Below are 16,525 nucleotides of genomic sequence, written 5' to 3'. Positions count from 1 at the left end.
TGAAGATTGAAATGAGTACAGTTAAAAATTAAATAAATAAACTGGTGACAGATGAATGAATAAACCCGGTCGTTATCAGAAAATAGCTTTACAAACAATTGCATTGACCAAGAGAACTATCTTCTCTGTCCTTCAGGATTCCTTTGAATTCTCCCAAGGTGACCAGCTCCGGCAGCTTCAGCTGCTTTTGCACAGTGTTCCAGGCAGAAGGCGCAGCATATTTAAAGGCCTTTTTCCCTAACTCAGTTCTAGCTCTGGGTACCAACATCTGTAACACATCCCTAGAACGCAAACCATAGCTACATTTGTTTGTGGACATGTAAACACATAGATATGAAGGGACCAGCCCAATAAGACACTTGTAAACAAAAAACAACCAATGTGAGAGTCTGCGTACAGATAGCGATGGACATTTTGCAGTGGCATACAGGGTACAATGGTGGACACGATTTCCACAGCCAGTTAAAAATCGCAGAGCACAGTGGTAGACGGTATCCAATTTCTTGAGGTACTGGTCAGGGGCGTTTATGAACAGCAGGTCACCGTAATCTAACAACGGTAAAAAGGTCGCAGTGAACAGACGTTTCCTGGCCTGCCATGAGAAGCTTGATTTATTTCTAAAAAAGAAACCTAATTCAATTTTTAATTTTGAGACCAGTTTTTCAATATGAAGTTTAAAAGACAATGTTTCATCAATAATGAAACCCAGGTATTTGTACGAATTGACCCTTTCAATTTCGGTCCCATGACTAGTTAAAAGCTTTGGCAAAACTTTTGGTAGAGCTTTTCCATTTGAAAAAAGCATTAATTTAGTTTTATCTGTATTTAAAACCAATTTCAATTTTGTCAGCTGTGACTGCAGAACGTCCAAAGCAGACTGCAGGAAATGAAAAGTGTCTGCCACTGATGGGGATGAACTATAAATAATAGTGTCATCTGCATAAAAATGACAGGCAGCATTGGTTATTGAGTCACAAAGATTGTTTACATAAATAGAAAACAACAATGGCCCTAATATGGAGCCTTGGGGCACGCCCTTTGATACAGGGAGAGAGGAGGACGAGGACCCAGCAAACTGGACACATTGTGTTCTTACTGACAAATACTAATTCCACACTACCTAAAAAATAATTAGCAGTTCAGTTGTAGACTAAATGTAGGATTTTTTTCCACTGCTGATTTGCCGTTGTGGGGGGAGAGTTTTAGTCGGCCCCTGCTGATCTGCCAGCCAGCCTGACTCTACATCTGAATAAACACAATGTCCATGGAGAAAGCCCCCTGAAGATTCTCTAGTCAGCCTGCCCCTCCCATTGTTACAATATCAATGTATGTAAATTGAACTGTCTGCCTCTCAGCCTGTCTGTCCTCTTCAACTGTTGCAACCCTACTGTTATGTAATTTAGACTTCTCCCCCCCCCCCCCTGTGGAGCAGAAGTGCTTTACATAAGTATGTGAGGATTTTAAGAAACAGGATCACTCTTAACAACATACATTTCGTGCTCTTGCTATTTGAAATAAACCTTTTGCTTTTAACAATGTATTATCTGCTTTTTATCATGACACCGTCTTATACGCTTCACTGCACTGACACGAGTTGGCATCGTAATACATGACCGGAATACGCTTGAAAAAAAGTGCAAAAAAAGGAAATGGCTGTCTGCCAGTGCGGTGAATCAGTCTGCAAATCTGCAGTGAAAAAATCCCAAATTTAGCATACAATTGAACAGTTATTTGAGTTAAGCATACATGGCAAAAAAGTGTTTTTTCTGCTGGCCCCCTCTGCAACAGTAAAATGCAGTCTTCTGCTACAGCAACGTCTCCCCCAAACTCCGTAAAACTACTGCGCTGATCACCATCTCCATAAGGTGAAATTCTAACTATGCATAAGTACAAAATGCAACCCCTTTTAAAAAATACTGAACTGTCCCTTTAACAGTAGAATCAAATTGCACAGAAAAGTGGTGCATAAAATAATGTAATTTATTTTGGAAACCTTAAACCAAAATGAACCAGCCACACAGGATCCTCAACAGTCTGAACTGGGAAATTCCAGTCTCCTAAAGGCATTAAGATGCCTGCAGTGACATGGGAACATTGCCATCCATCATGGCTCCATCTACACTGATGTTTGTTATGGCAACGTATCACAAAATCAGCACACAGCAAAATGTGAGCTTTGATTTACGTATACTGTACATAGACAAAATGTTTGGTAGATTAAACAAATATAATCTAGGGGAGAATGGGGTAATCTGAGACACTTTTTACATTTGCTCCTCTAAGTGAGCTAAAATGATTTATCACTCAATTTTACACATTTCCCTTTAATTCAGGATGTTTCCTAGAAATGGGCATTAGCAGATTTTTTTCAAGACAAAGGGCAGTGAAAATATGATGGTTTTAAAAGAAAGTTGTCATGTGTCTCACTTTACCCCAGCTGTGGGGTAAACTGAGACAAACCAGAAAAATCAAGGGGGTAAACTGAACCACTTACTTTTTACACTCTGAAACTACCATAACAACACAAATTGTAACAGTTAGAATCCTGACAGCTAGCTTGAAAACCAAATATTACAAAACTAATGTCGGACTAGTAACAGAATCATGGGGTTTGGTCAATTAAGCAAAACATTTTTCTAAACACTTAAAAGTAACTCTAATAAAATACAACATATAATTCATATTCAATAATTAACATTCAAATGACAAATAGAACCAGTTAGATTAAAACACAGTCTGGGTGTCAGAACACTGGACCCTTAGAGCAAGCTAGTGTCTGTGGGTCAGAGCAAAGGACAATCAGAACCAGAACAGTCTGGGACTCAGAACCCAACTGTCATTTTCCATCTTTTGAGTCTGTTTTTCTGCATTTGTTTTATTGGGATCATTCATTGAATGAATACATATTTATTAGAGTCTATTGATGTTAAAGGTCACTCTCCTGTCCCCCACATACATACAGTAGGTGCCAAACCATGCCCTTCCTGACACCCCTTCAACCATCAACCCCCACCTCCAGCCCACTATTGTCTTTTGTCTTTTCAAACTAGTCTCCTTGCTACCTCAAATTTAATGGATTCATTAAAAGAGGGCACAGACACTGTCTCACTTTACCCCACAGCATTTGTTTCACTTTACCCCACTGCCACAATTTGAGAAAAAACTACCTCTCTCAGCAATTCAGGCTAATCTTCAGTTATCATCATCACATGGTTTCATATGTTGGTAGTTCATCAACGTGTGTGATAGAAGTTTTTCTACCTGAATCAATTTGATTAGGCACAACAATTGAACTGTCTGCCTCTCAGCCTGTCTGTCCTCCTCAACTGTTGCAACCCCACTGTGATGTAATTTAGACTTCTCCCCCCCCCCTGTGGAGCAGAAGTGCTTTACATAAGAATGTGAGGATTTTAAGAAACAGGATCACTCTTAACAACATACATTTCGTGTATAGGGCTATCAGTGATCCCTCCGGAGGAAGCTCTTGCTATTTGAAATAAACCTTTTGCTTTTAACAATGTATTATCTGCTTTTTATCATGACATACGCTACACTGCACTGACGCGAGTTGGCATCGTAATACATGACCGGAATACGCTTGAAAAAAAGTGCAAAAAAAAGGAAATGGCTGTCTGCCAGTGCGGTGAATCAGTCTGCAAATCTGCAGTGAAAAAATCCCAAATTATAGCATACAATTGAACAGTTGTTTACTTTTGAGTTAAGCATTTATATACATGGCAAAAAAGTGTTTTTCTGCTGGCCCCCTCTGCAACAGTAAAATGCAGACTTCTGCTACAGCAACGTCTCCCCCAAACTCCTTAAAATTACTGCGCTGATCACCATCTCCATAAGGTGAAATTCTAACTATGCATAAGTACAAAATGCAACCCCTTTAAAAAAATACTGAACTGTCCCTTTAACAGTAGAATCAAATTGCACAGAAAAGTGGTGCATAAAATAATGTAATTTATTTTGGAAACCTTAAACCAAAATGAACCAGCCACACAGGATCCTCAACAGTCTGAACTGGGAAATTCCAGTCTCCTAAAGGCATTAAGATGCCTGCAGTGACATGGGAACATTGCCATCCATCATGGCTCCATCTACACTGATGTTTGTTATGGCAACGTATCACAAAATCAGCACACAGCAAAATGTGAGCTTTGATTTACGTATACTGTACATAGACAAAATGTTTGGTATATTAAACAAATATAATCTAGGGGAGAATGGGGTAATCTGAGACACTTTTTACATTTGCTCCCCTCTAAGTGAGCTAAAATTATTTATCACTCAATTTGACACATTTCCTGTTAATTCAGGATGTTTTCATAGAAATGGGCATTAGCGGCATTTTTTCAAGACAAAGGGCAGTGAAAATATGATGGTTTTAAAAGAAAGTTGTCATGTGTCTCACTTTACCCCAGCTGTGGGGTAAACTGAGACAGACCAGAAAAATCAAGGGGGTAAACTGAACCACTTACTTTTTACACTCTGAAACTACCATAACAACACAAATTGTAACAGTTAGAATCCTGACAGCTAGCTTGAAAACCAAATATTACAAAACTAATGTCGGACTAGTAACAGAATCATGGGGTTTGGTCAATTAAGCAAAACATTTTTCTAAACACTTAAAAGTAACTCTGATAAAACACAACATATAATTCATATTCAATAATTAACATTCAAATGAAAGATAGAACCAGTTAGATTAAAACACAGTCTGGGGGTCAGAACACTGGACCCTTAGCGCCAGCTAGTGTCTGTGGGTCAGAGCAAAGGACAATCAGAACCAGAACAGTCTGGGACTCAGAACAGGACTAGACCCAACTGTTATTTTCCATCTTTTGAGTCTGTTTTTCTGCATTTGTTTTATTGGGATCATTCATTGAATGAATACATATTTATTAGAGTCTATTGATGTTAAAGGTCACTCTCCTGTCCCCCACATACATACAGTAGGTGCCAAACCATGCCCTTGCTGACACCCCTTCAACCATCAACCCCCGTCTCCAGCCCACTATTGTCTTTTGTCTTTTCAAACTAGTCTCCTTGCTACCTCAAATATAATGGATTCATTAAAAGAGGGCACAGACACTGTCTCACTTTACCCCACAGCATTTGTTTCACTTTACCCCGCTGCCACAATTTGAGGAAAAACTACCTCTCTCAGCAATTCAGGCTAATCTTCAGTTATCATCATCACATGGTTTCATATGTTGGTAGTTCATCAACGTGTGTGATAGAAGTTCTTCTACCTGAATCAATTTGATTAGGCACAACAATCGATTAAGTTGACAGCAAGAAAATGTACTTTTATATACAAAAAATAAATGTTTGTGAAAAAAAACATGCTTACAACATCACCATGATGTCCTCTCTTTCATGGCCAAGGGGAAATGAGAGGGGCTTGAAAACATATATCTCGCATGACCAAAAATTTGTTCCGTGTCCTAGATACAGGGGGTGTCTCACATTACCCGATGTCTCACATTCCCCCGTCCTCCCCTACATTCTTTTTTACGTTGAGTGTCATTTAATTGTCATAAAGCTATAAACATAAGAAAATAAATAAAATTAGGCAAAAATGTAAGTACCCGAAACGGCACACAGCAAAAGGTGAGCATTATTTAACATAGTTAATACATCAACAACTCGTATGGTAGGTTATACAGTGTGTGTGTGTGTGTGTGTGTGTGTGTGTGTGTGTGTGTGTGTGTGTGTGTGTGTGTGTGTGTGTGTGTGTGTGTGTGTGTGATGTTTAATTTGCATCCATGTCACAATCTGACATACCACTGTGGGTTTCATATGAGGCTGATAATGCAGAATGGCACTGGTTGTCCTGTACTGTAAATGTATCACCTCATCACCTATACACAGCCACTTTACATGTTAGTCTTATCTATGTGCTTTCTATGTGCTCAGCAGGGCCGTGGTTTACGGTAGCCTCCCAGATTCTTCTGGCTCTTTGGGAAGGGGAGGAGGGGGATTACACACACATGGCATGAGGGGGGGGGGGGGGGGGGGCAGGTCTAACAGTGCAACAGGGCAGCTGCTTCTGGGGAGGGCCTTCCTGCCTTTTGGATTCCATTCATGTGCTAAGTCTGCCACAAATAGATATTCGTACTCCCCAAATACATTTTGGAGCTGTTTGGGAGGGGGGTATTGAAGGGACGGCCCTGTTAAAGAGAGGGTGGTGTCAGTGTGTATAAAAGCTCTCAGCTGAGAGGCAGACAGCACGTTGGGAAAACTTTTCCAAAAAGGCCAGAGGGATCACCGTCAGCAGCCAGCAGCAGCTCTCCACTACAGAATCTCTCCTCCTCCGCAGCCCCCACAAAACACAGCAGCCATGACCGAGAGACGTATTCCTTTCAGCATGCTCCGCACCCCGAGCTGGGACCCATTCCATGACTGGCACCAGAACAGCCGCATCTTCGACCAGTCCTTCGGCATGCCGGCCCTGCATGAGGGCTTTGCCGCATTCCCCAGCACCCACTGGCCGGGCTACCTGCGGCCTTCCATGATGGGCCCGGACATCATGATGCCCCAAAGCCCTATGATGCCCCAGGGCCAAATGATGACCCATAGCCCCATGATGACCCAGACCCCTATGATGAGCCATAGCCCCTTGATGTACCCCACTGGAGCCCTCATGCACCCCCAGGCCCGCACCGCCCTGTCCCGACAGATCAGCGGAATGTCCGAGATCAAGCAGACCCAAGACAGCTGGAAGGTGTGCCTGGACGTCAACCACTTCTCACCCGAGGAGCTGGTGGTGAAGACTAAGGACGGTGTGGTGGAAATCACTGGTAAGCACTATAGAGTCTCCTTCACTGATCTGTTTGTACTGTACTGTGTCCTGCATGCTGTTTGGAGGAGAACAATTGTTTCATAAATCCTGAGGTGCTGATTAATTCCTGTTCAGGAGAGCCAGTCTTTGGTTAAACCACTCAGTCTAATAGCAAAGTAATAGCACTTCCTTATACAAGAAGTATGCATTGGCCAGTGGACCAGTACTTAAGTCACAGTAGCCTAAATACCCCTGGTCAAATATTGCTCAACTACAAGGGAAAGTTACCTCAACGTGCTTTTTTAGGTTGGACGGAGAGTTCTTGAAATCAGGGATGTACTTTATTGCCGTAGTAGTAAACATAGTTGTCTAAACATTTGTTCTAGTGATATGGCCATGACTGCTCTGATTTGGTCCCATATTGTTCTCCATCTCTAGCAACAGGTTCACCATTGACACAGTTTGGTCTGAATGAACGAGTGCGGGTGACATATTTTGGTATTCTATGAAAACCATCGGAGAGTGGGTACTACTGTAATTGGTTTGTGTTGCCATTTGATAATAAAAAATCAACAGCTAACTTCAAAGAGTTCCTTAGCCTGAAACTAAAAAGTAACAACGAGCTTCCTAAGTACAGAGTTAAAAGTAAAAGAAATTGTGAAAGTCATAAGTTTCCCAAAAGAATGATATTGAGGTAAAGTACAAATACTCAAAAGAAATGTCCTAAGTTCAGTACTCACCTAAATGACTGTCCACCACTGACAGATAGATAACAGAACTTTTTTTATCTGTACAAGAGATATTGCTACAGTTCTAAACAAAAAGACAAAAGTTTAAAAGAAAGGAAACCTTTTTGCTATGTGAAGCACAATACGTTACATAATAACCCAAGACAATACACTAACTTCCAGTACAGTGGAGGGTGGGGGCGTTTGGCTACATGCCCTTTAGATACAAAACAACACAATCTAACATGGTGGAGTCAGTTTTCACAGCAGCGTATGAACACAATGTAGACACATTGTATGTGTTTTTATTAGTGTCTTTTGTCTCTTTGCCATTAAATTAATTGATATTACGCTCATGCTTATGAGGGATTCAAATGTGCACACCTGAAGGAACGTATGCAAAAGGGATCATATTATAGCTTAGCTCTTTGAGGCCTTAATGTCCCTTTTCTCAGAGACACAAACTCTTAGAGTAAGGGGGTTTGGCTGTGATTCACCCACTGTGTCTGCTACTTTAAAAGGACTGCTGGATCTTGTCCAGTTCCAGGTTTACGGGGGGCTACTGTGGCCAATATCTCACCACTGACAGACCGGGCCATAGTCAGGGAGATAAACAAAGCATGGAGTTCAGTCCGAGTGGAATTTTCCACCTCATGTTACTCATATGTCACCAACGGGCTGATATGTTTAAAGATGATATCATCGTCTTTAGAGTTTCATTGGACGCCCATCTAAGACTGACCTCTTTATGCAACAGTCCTCTCCCTTTTCCTTGTCTTGCACACAGTGGATGAATGACCAGACATTTGTAGTAGTTTCACAGTGCCTCCTTGGTCCAGCCATGCAGACAGTGTCGGCTGCTGGATATGGGACAGCTCCCCCGAGGATGGCAACCGTTATCAGCCAGTTGTCATAACAAACATATGATCATTGTATGTGGAGCCATGATGAATGGCAATGTTCCAATGGCACAGCCAGGCATCTTAATGCCTTTAGGAAACTGGATTTTCCTTATTAAGACTGTTGAGGATTTTTGTAATGTTGCAAGGATTTTAGAGCATTAAATGTGTTATGGTCACAGGACTGAGAGTAAACCTGGGGACACGACTAAAATGTGTATTTTAACTCAAATATTATGGATTTCTGATGATAACATTTGCATTGAAGCATATTGAACATAGAATCACACAGCAGTGCAAAAATGTTAAGGTTTCTGAAGGATTTTTTCATTATATTTCATACACACTTCTAACACAGTGTTGTGTTAGAGAGTGGGGACAGGTTAAAAATGCTATTTTTCAGTGTAAACTGTAGTTTTTATCCGTGTTATAAAATACATATTTTAAATTCACATTCAGGTCAATGTGGAAGACACATTGCTTAATACATTAATGGATGTTATATTTCATTTTCATGCCAATGTATAGCCTACCTTTGAAGGCTTGGGGACAGAAACGTCACCCATTTGGCGGAATGGCCATTTTATACAAGTGCCACATTGAGGTTAAAGTATGTTGCCTGTTTCCTTAGGCAAGCACGAGGAGAGGAAGGACGAGCACGGTTTTGTGTCCAGGACCTTCACCAGGAAATACACGTAAGTAGCTCAATGATTTAAAACACATTAATGATCAAAGATTAAGCTTGTTGAATATGCACTTGACTACATTTTACAAGTCGGTGGTCCAGACAATGTAAGCACAGTAGCCTAGTTGCCGTGCCATTTTTCAACAGCTAACTTCGAAAACTAAGATATTTCTTGCTAGAAGTGGGTTTGTTGTGGCAGTTTGATGGTGGCTTTTCAGTGAAATGCATTTCTCAGGCTGGATTGGGATTCCTTTGAATTTCTCAATACGGTGTTGGGTCGTTAGTTTTGGGTTTATCTAGGCCTACAGAGAGCTTTCTACTGCTGATTGCTGAATTTCATGCTCTGAAAAACAGCAGCCTTCCCATCTCTGTCTGAGATTGTAAAGCTTCATAGGGCTCTGCTGCCATCCAGGGGCCACAGCACACACTGAGCTGGTCTGGGATCTGATTTTACCCCCTCCCCAAAGGGTGACTCAGGCATAAATGTTTCAGTAGGTCTTTGTTTCTTTTAGCAAGGCTGCAGCTCTTTATAAATTAAGGTGAGACACTGCATTGTTTCTTAAAGCACTGGTCAATATTGAGATTTTTGAGAATCTGCTCTGTAAAAACTTTGAACTCTAATATCTTAAATGAAATAAAGATCAAAACTCTGGCTTCATCCAGTATCTAGATCTTTGTTTTTTAAAGAGATGCAAATATACACATTATTAGTGAGATATTGTCACTTTTTAATAAATTTTTCAAACATTTCTGAAAAAAATTGCAATACAAACAGTATTTGTTTGAATGTAATTGATCAACTTGCAAAGTTTTTATGATGATATCTATAAATAAGACACGTTACCTGATTCACCCCTAGTGTTCTAGCCTTAACTGGATTTGCTTACAAAACCTTCTTGCATTCCCTGTCTCCCTTGCAGCATCCCCTCTAACACTAACGTTGAGAAGGTGACCTCGTCCCTGTCTCCTGAGGGTGTTCTGACCGTAGAGGCTCCCCTCATCCTCCCGGCACTCCAGTGCTCTGAGACCACCATACCTGTCAACGTGGACAACAAAACCAGCGTGGTCAAGAAGTAAAAAAGAGTAGAGAAGCGGCATACACACACACACACACACACACACACACACACACACACACAAACTCAAATAAGCACATTAAATCCCACAAAAATTATTTTGTAGAACAGGTGAGGATGCAGCTTAGCACTCCTCCTCAAACAGGCTTGTTCACAGAGAGAGAGAGGAGAGAGCAGAGGATTGCCCTTGCTCTCTCCTCCTCTGGTAATGAGCCGACCCCAGCTTAGTGCGCTGTGTAAACACATCTGCACCAGTGCCATATGCCTGCTCTCTCTGCTGTAATTAAACTCTTCATGTGAATGCAGCTTAGCCCTGCTCACAGCTCTTTGTTTCTATACCCACATCTACACACACACCTTTCTCGTTTTGAATGAGTGTATATCCCCTTCATACTGCCTCCACACACACACACAATAAAGACAACAGTAAAGCGGACTGTAAGACAAAGATTATACATAGCACCATGTTAGGTGTGAAGTTATGCCTGCTAGTGATCACACTGTAGTTTCCCTGGAAATAGACGTTTGTTTGATCTGCATTTGCCTGTGAAAGTAGATGATTCAGTTGATCACAAGAAATAAAGAGCAACGAACAAACCAAGTCTCTTCTTCTTTAAGTTACATTTGGTTCATTTTCATGCTTGCTTCATTCACCAGAGGTCTCTGAAAAAGCTCCCGCGAGCATATGTGTGTGTGTGTGTGTGTGTGTTATGAGTCTGAAAACAGGGTGATAACATCTGAATGGAAATGCCAAAGCTCCTTAATGTCCCAGTATCTTACGCTCAATTATTCATCTGATGGTCATCCATGCAAAAGAGGGCAAGTGAAACATATCTGCTCCTGTGAGTGATGCAGGCAGACCAAGAGTCTTAATCACTGTTGCTTTTTATTGTAATTGGACATTTAAGAATAGTGCCACCATCAGGCCATCAATAATGCACAGGCTTTATTAAAGTTGTAACAAACAAGTTTAAAAATATTTATTAAGGTGATACACTGCATGTGAAAACAGTTCATTTGTTACATTCACATTGACCAGTACTTGAAATTCTATTTTAAATAATTTGACATTTATTATTTCTAGTCTCCAATCAGTATATAAATTAGCACTAGACAATAGTTAAAACATAATATTCATTGAATACACAACATCATATTGTGTGAAATTCCATTTTTATAAATGAACCCTTATCAATGCCCCTTGATCAGAGAGGACTCCATCAGTACAGAGAGGATGTACGTTCATCCTGACAGCAACATGGCCCTTGACCGCTGGACTACATGGGGCTGCCTCTGTGCTTTATGACATGGATCATCTCTATTTATGAGATGGTTGTCACATGTAATTGTAAAGAGAAAGGGGCCATTACGGCTCTGTTTCTGCACTTGAATCTGTCATAATGGCTACAATTGCATAATTCAATCATACAGAATGTTTGTCTGTTGAAAGATTCATGGCCAGAAGGATACATAATTGATGGGAGATTTGCTCACTACCCTTGAAAGAGCAATGCCATTTAAAACAATTTCACAAAGCATTGATAATAGTGGGCTGATAGAAATGCTGCAGAATCTGCCGGAGCATAAAGGTGTGCTTTTGATATAGCACCTAGTTATTTTTATTACTTAATGTAATTACCCCATTCCTATATATTCCAGTCTGTTGGAACTTAACAACTCTTGGTTAGAATGACAATAATTATAGCTTTTGTGATCCTCTGAGCTTTCATTTAGCTCCATTAACTTATCAAAACTTTCTCAGAAATGTCTCCAATACTTTGGTTTATGACCAAAAATATGTAAAACTTATGACATTCCCATCAATCTCATCTACTTTGTGTTTACTGCTTATTTTCTAGCATTGGTATGCCGACAAGCTAAACTAAGATGCTAAACATAATAGGGGAGTGAGGGGCACGTTAGTGCTGGGCGGTGTGACAAAAAACTTATATCGTTGTATTTTTCTCACGGTATATTACGGTATTCATTTATTTTTGCATGATTGGGCATTTTTCCAGATTGAGTGATGCATTACTCATGAAGACTGGTTATAATTGGCTTGTTCTTGGAGGACTACAAAGTCAAACCCCCTGGAACTTTTAACAAGCATAAGGAACTAGTTCCTGGAACTGGTGCTTTACAGGGACAACGCGTGTTTCCACAGCAGGACCTATACCGTAGTTAGGGTAGGACTTTGCAAAGGTTCAGGAGCCTTTGGGCTGCAGTGCTGAATAATTCTGATTTGTCGAGTTGCCTGCTCGCAGCTTTTCACCTGCAACGTTTAAATCTCCGCTTAGCAAGAGTCTCATTTTCTGGCTTGAATATATCATACGATAAATTTAAAAACTTTATTCGGTATGAACCGGTATACGGCCCAGCAAACATTATTTTTTAGCGCCAGTGTTTTCTTTCTTGTACTTTTTGTGTACATTTGTATAAATAAATGACCTAAGACTAAACCGGCAAAACGAGTATATTAACAATCCTGTTACAGGAAGCACTGGGTGAGTTTTTTTGTTGTTGAGATGGCTGGTACTTTTCATCACCTCTTTTTCTCCCTCCCTGTCAACATCCAGTCATTCCCAGCACCACTAATGCACATACTAACTCTACTCTTGACTCCGAAGCTGCAGGGGAGATCTATTTATAGAGCGCTCAGCTATGCACTGATCCTGCAGCATGTTAGATAGCTGCACAGGCTACGAAGCGGGCATGAACTGGTGCTTACCTTCCCCACACACACACACACACACACACACACACACACACACACACACACACACACACACACACACACACACACACACACACACACACACACACACACACACACACTCATAGTCCCAGACCTGCAGTGAATAATAGGGCACTCATCAGCCATCATCAGCTTGATATCAGACATATCTACAGCAGTAGACTATAAAACACAGAGTTTTTTGTTGTTGTATTTGCCAGATGCTTAGCTGGATATCATAGAATGCATTTATACTGTATGCATGCATTGCCATATGTATTGAGTGCTTGTATCTGCAGCACAGTGAGCTCTGCCATTGGCTGGAGACAGCCTAAAGACGAGGAGCAGGCACTCTCTAAAAGCACTTAGCATTTCACCGTTTCCTCCTCTATGACTCACTGTTTCCCCCCCCCCCCCCCAGTTTAATGCAGGCTTTAAATAATTCATGCCAACCCCCATCCATCCATCCACCCTTCCCTCCATCCATCCAGGGAGCCATCCCAGTCCTCAAACCAGCTAAAGAGCCTGGAGTGAAGCTGCTGTAGTGTGTTGCTATACCACGCTGCTGATTGGCCCCTTCTCAGGTGTCTTCATCCTCCCTGCACTCGGGCTGACAGGCTGAGAAGGGCCCTTACTCCAAAGAAAGAGGCTCTCCAGTGATCTTGAAGCATTAAGCTGAGGGAGGGACAGACCATTAAAGAGAAGTCAACCATAAAAATGCAGAAAAATAAAGCGCACAGCAATATATTCCCTTCAGGAAGAGAAAAATGGTCATCTAAGAAAGCTTATCTTTTCTTCTACAAATCCAACTAGTGGAGAGTGGAAATGCATGATGTGGTCAGCTTTAATAGTGTATAGCCAATCATTAATATGCAGTATGAAAGGGGCTATATGTGTGTTCTTTTCACAGCAGACATTTTGAGTTGACATAGTAGGAAAAAGCACAATAACTATTTGTCACAGAGACAGTTGTCCCTTACCAGGACCCTGAAACTAAGGCAGCAAAACCCTTTATTATTCCACACTTCTCCCACCTTGACATCTCGTGTTTTCAGCTCGCCCTAATTTGCATTATGTCTAACTTTGTGTTCTGTCTTTCATTCATGCCGAAAGAGTTCGAACTATTTTTTTCTGGTCCTTTTACACCAACACACACACAAGTAAACATTTGACAGACATGATGAACATTAGATAAATACATATTGATGCTGTATTTTGTGATATTTTGTGCGATGCTCCGCTCTGTTCTGGCTTTGTTTACACTGTGATTTATGGGACTGAGTCAAACCAAAGAAGAAGCCTGCCTTGTGTGCAGTGCTGGTGCTGCAAACAGGACGTCCCCTCACTTCTTAAAGAGTACAGCAACAGAGGTGATAACTGGTGGTGATGGTAACTAACTGAAAGACAAGTCAGAGAGCACTCATAGGTCATGGTTGATAGCTAATTTCTTTCTTAAAAAAGATTCAACATTTTCTTGTGCTTTCATCTTTAACCATAACCACAGCACACTGTTTATTGACAAAGCCAGCTGATAGGATGTCACTATTCACTGTATGGTTTGGAGCGTTTTATTGCATACTGTACATGTGCAAAACTGAAATTAATGTTGCTTCATCTTAAATGCTAACCATCCCTTTAATGTCGAAAAAGCAAAGCAAAGCAAACTGTAATGTTGTGTCTAACCGAGTGTCTGCAGACTCAAATGACACAAGGACACATAAAACTGTTGATCATAACACATTGACTGTAGATCCAGATGGAGGCGGTTATCTTCAGTGAGAGTGAAGACCCCTCAGCAGTGCACCAATAAGGGGAGCACTCAGTTTTTTTTTCTCCCTAGCAATAGCTCCGGATTGGCTGACGACAGCACCTTAGCCCAGGCTGGGGGTCGTCCAATCGTACGCAACCAATTAGCACCCACCAGCTGTTCAATGATTAGTTCTGCCTCAGTGATTGAAGATGTAATTAGTCAAATTGTATAGCTCCTGATTGACACCAATTTTCAGGTTTTCCACACAGTTAGTCCTACTCCAATGAGATGTTGTAATTACTGTGTTTAGTGCAAAAATGGCTCTGAAAATGTTCACATTTACACATTCTTAAGTCAATGTTTAGCACATTTCATTCTCTTAACTTAAAACTCGGAACAGCTCTTTTGACTTCAAAATGTACATGGTTTTTATTGCAAATATTATAATTAATATATAATTAGTTTTTAAGGCATAGGTCCTTGTATTTAAAGAACCTACTTTCTTTTTAAATTTATATTATTCTTATAATGTATTAAAATGTTCCATTAAATGATTTGAATGTACTTTAATTTGTTTATCTTCTGTACATACATTGAATGAATCCATATACAGTTGATTGTGGAGATATTGTTCACCATATTTACAGTGTATCTTTAATCCAGACATCACACTCGGCCAGTGTTTGTAAAATGCTTGTTCTTACTGAGACACCCCTGCATAAGTATAGTGTTACTGTTGGGACAGCATCAGCTAAATAGTGCATTTTGAACCAAGTTGACCACCAACAGTTACATATATTTGAATCAATATAAAAAACCTATGATCAGCTCATAAAATATGATCCATTATAATAGATTTAAGGGCCTGCGGACACACTGCAGCCAGGTAGTGTGCAGTTGTCGACGCTGATTGGACCAAGCCAGGCTGGAGTCATGATTTACAAGAGGTTGTTAAACTGCAAAATGGTTAAGAATGATAACGTAATGTGTCCCACAACAAAGCAGTGAGGAGAGAGATCATGAGAGGTCACACAAGTACAGTGTGCACGCCCACACAGTCCTAAAGAAAGGTCTAATCAGGAAAAACTACCAACAATACAATGAACCTTTGAACTGCTAGTCTTTGCTGATAATACTTCTCTTTTATTTGAGTAGACGTGTACAGCCCTTCTAACAGAGCAACATTTCCATATTGTATTTCTTCTTTTAAAGGAGAAGTAAGAAATATGTTTTGTTAATATATGTTAAATCACTCACTTTGAACAGTATGCACATTTCATAACAGTCTCCCAGTCATTCAGCTTTGCAGTAATTGACAGATACAATTTTCGAGTATCCTGCTCATTTTATCCAATCAGGAGACAGAGCTCTATAAAGAGGCGGGTCTCTGTGCCCGTGAACGATGACTCGCTGCTCTCCATCGCGGCACTATCTGACGAAGACGGCTGAACGTTCATGTGTTGAAGACGTAGGGACGAGGGAGGGGACTGCTAACTGCAGTCACTGACAGGACGTTAGCTAAAAGGACCATATCACTTACTGAACCTTTAAGTACTTACTTACACACTGATATGATATTGAATTTAAATTTCTGTCTTTCATTTAAATTGACAAATATACCGGATGTGCAGGTAAACACAACACCACACACATCAAGTGAGGCACGAGTGATAATTGAGTCGGATTAATTTTGTGTGACTTTGTGTAATTTCATGTTGAATGAAACTGTCCATTGTGTGAAGCATAAGATGAAAGAGATGAAAGAGCTTCTATACTAATACTATTGTTGCTAAAAAGCCCTACCCTCATGGGCAATTCATTTGACTTAATTTAGTTGTATTAAGTTGTACACCAAATATA

General features: G+C 40.6%; 2 protein-coding genes across 2 annotated transcripts in view; both read left to right on the top strand.

Moving 5' to 3' along the window:
* atp2a3 (ATPase sarcoplasmic/endoplasmic reticulum Ca2+ transporting 3) overlaps window positions 1-10,338 on the top strand; it is a 333,837-nt gene extending 323,499 nt beyond the window's left edge. Inside the window, exon 22 of the transcript XR_013845186.1 lies at window positions 10,327-10,338. The gene's annotated coding sequence lies outside the window, so the exon portion shown is untranslated. The remainder of the gene's footprint in view (window positions 1-10,326) is intronic.
* Window positions 6,241-10,765, top strand: hspb1 (heat shock protein, alpha-crystallin-related, 1). Its single transcript, XM_080040773.1, has 3 exons — window positions 6,241-6,812; window positions 9,052-9,115; window positions 10,026-10,765. Exons 1-3 carry the CDS (start codon window positions 6,353-6,355, stop codon window positions 10,180-10,182), a joined length of 681 nt encoding a protein of 226 aa, XP_079896899.1. The 5' UTR covers window positions 6,241-6,352; the 3' UTR covers window positions 10,183-10,765.
* Window positions 10,766-16,525: the final 5,760 nt, after the last annotated feature.

Source organism: Ammodytes marinus (assembly GCF_949987685.1).
Source record: "Ammodytes marinus genome assembly, chromosome: 14".
Lineage (NCBI taxonomy): Eukaryota > Metazoa > Chordata > Actinopteri > Uranoscopiformes > Ammodytidae > Ammodytes > Ammodytes marinus.
Note: the sequence above shows the minus strand (reverse complement) of the source record. Positions and strands in the feature narration are given on the sequence as shown.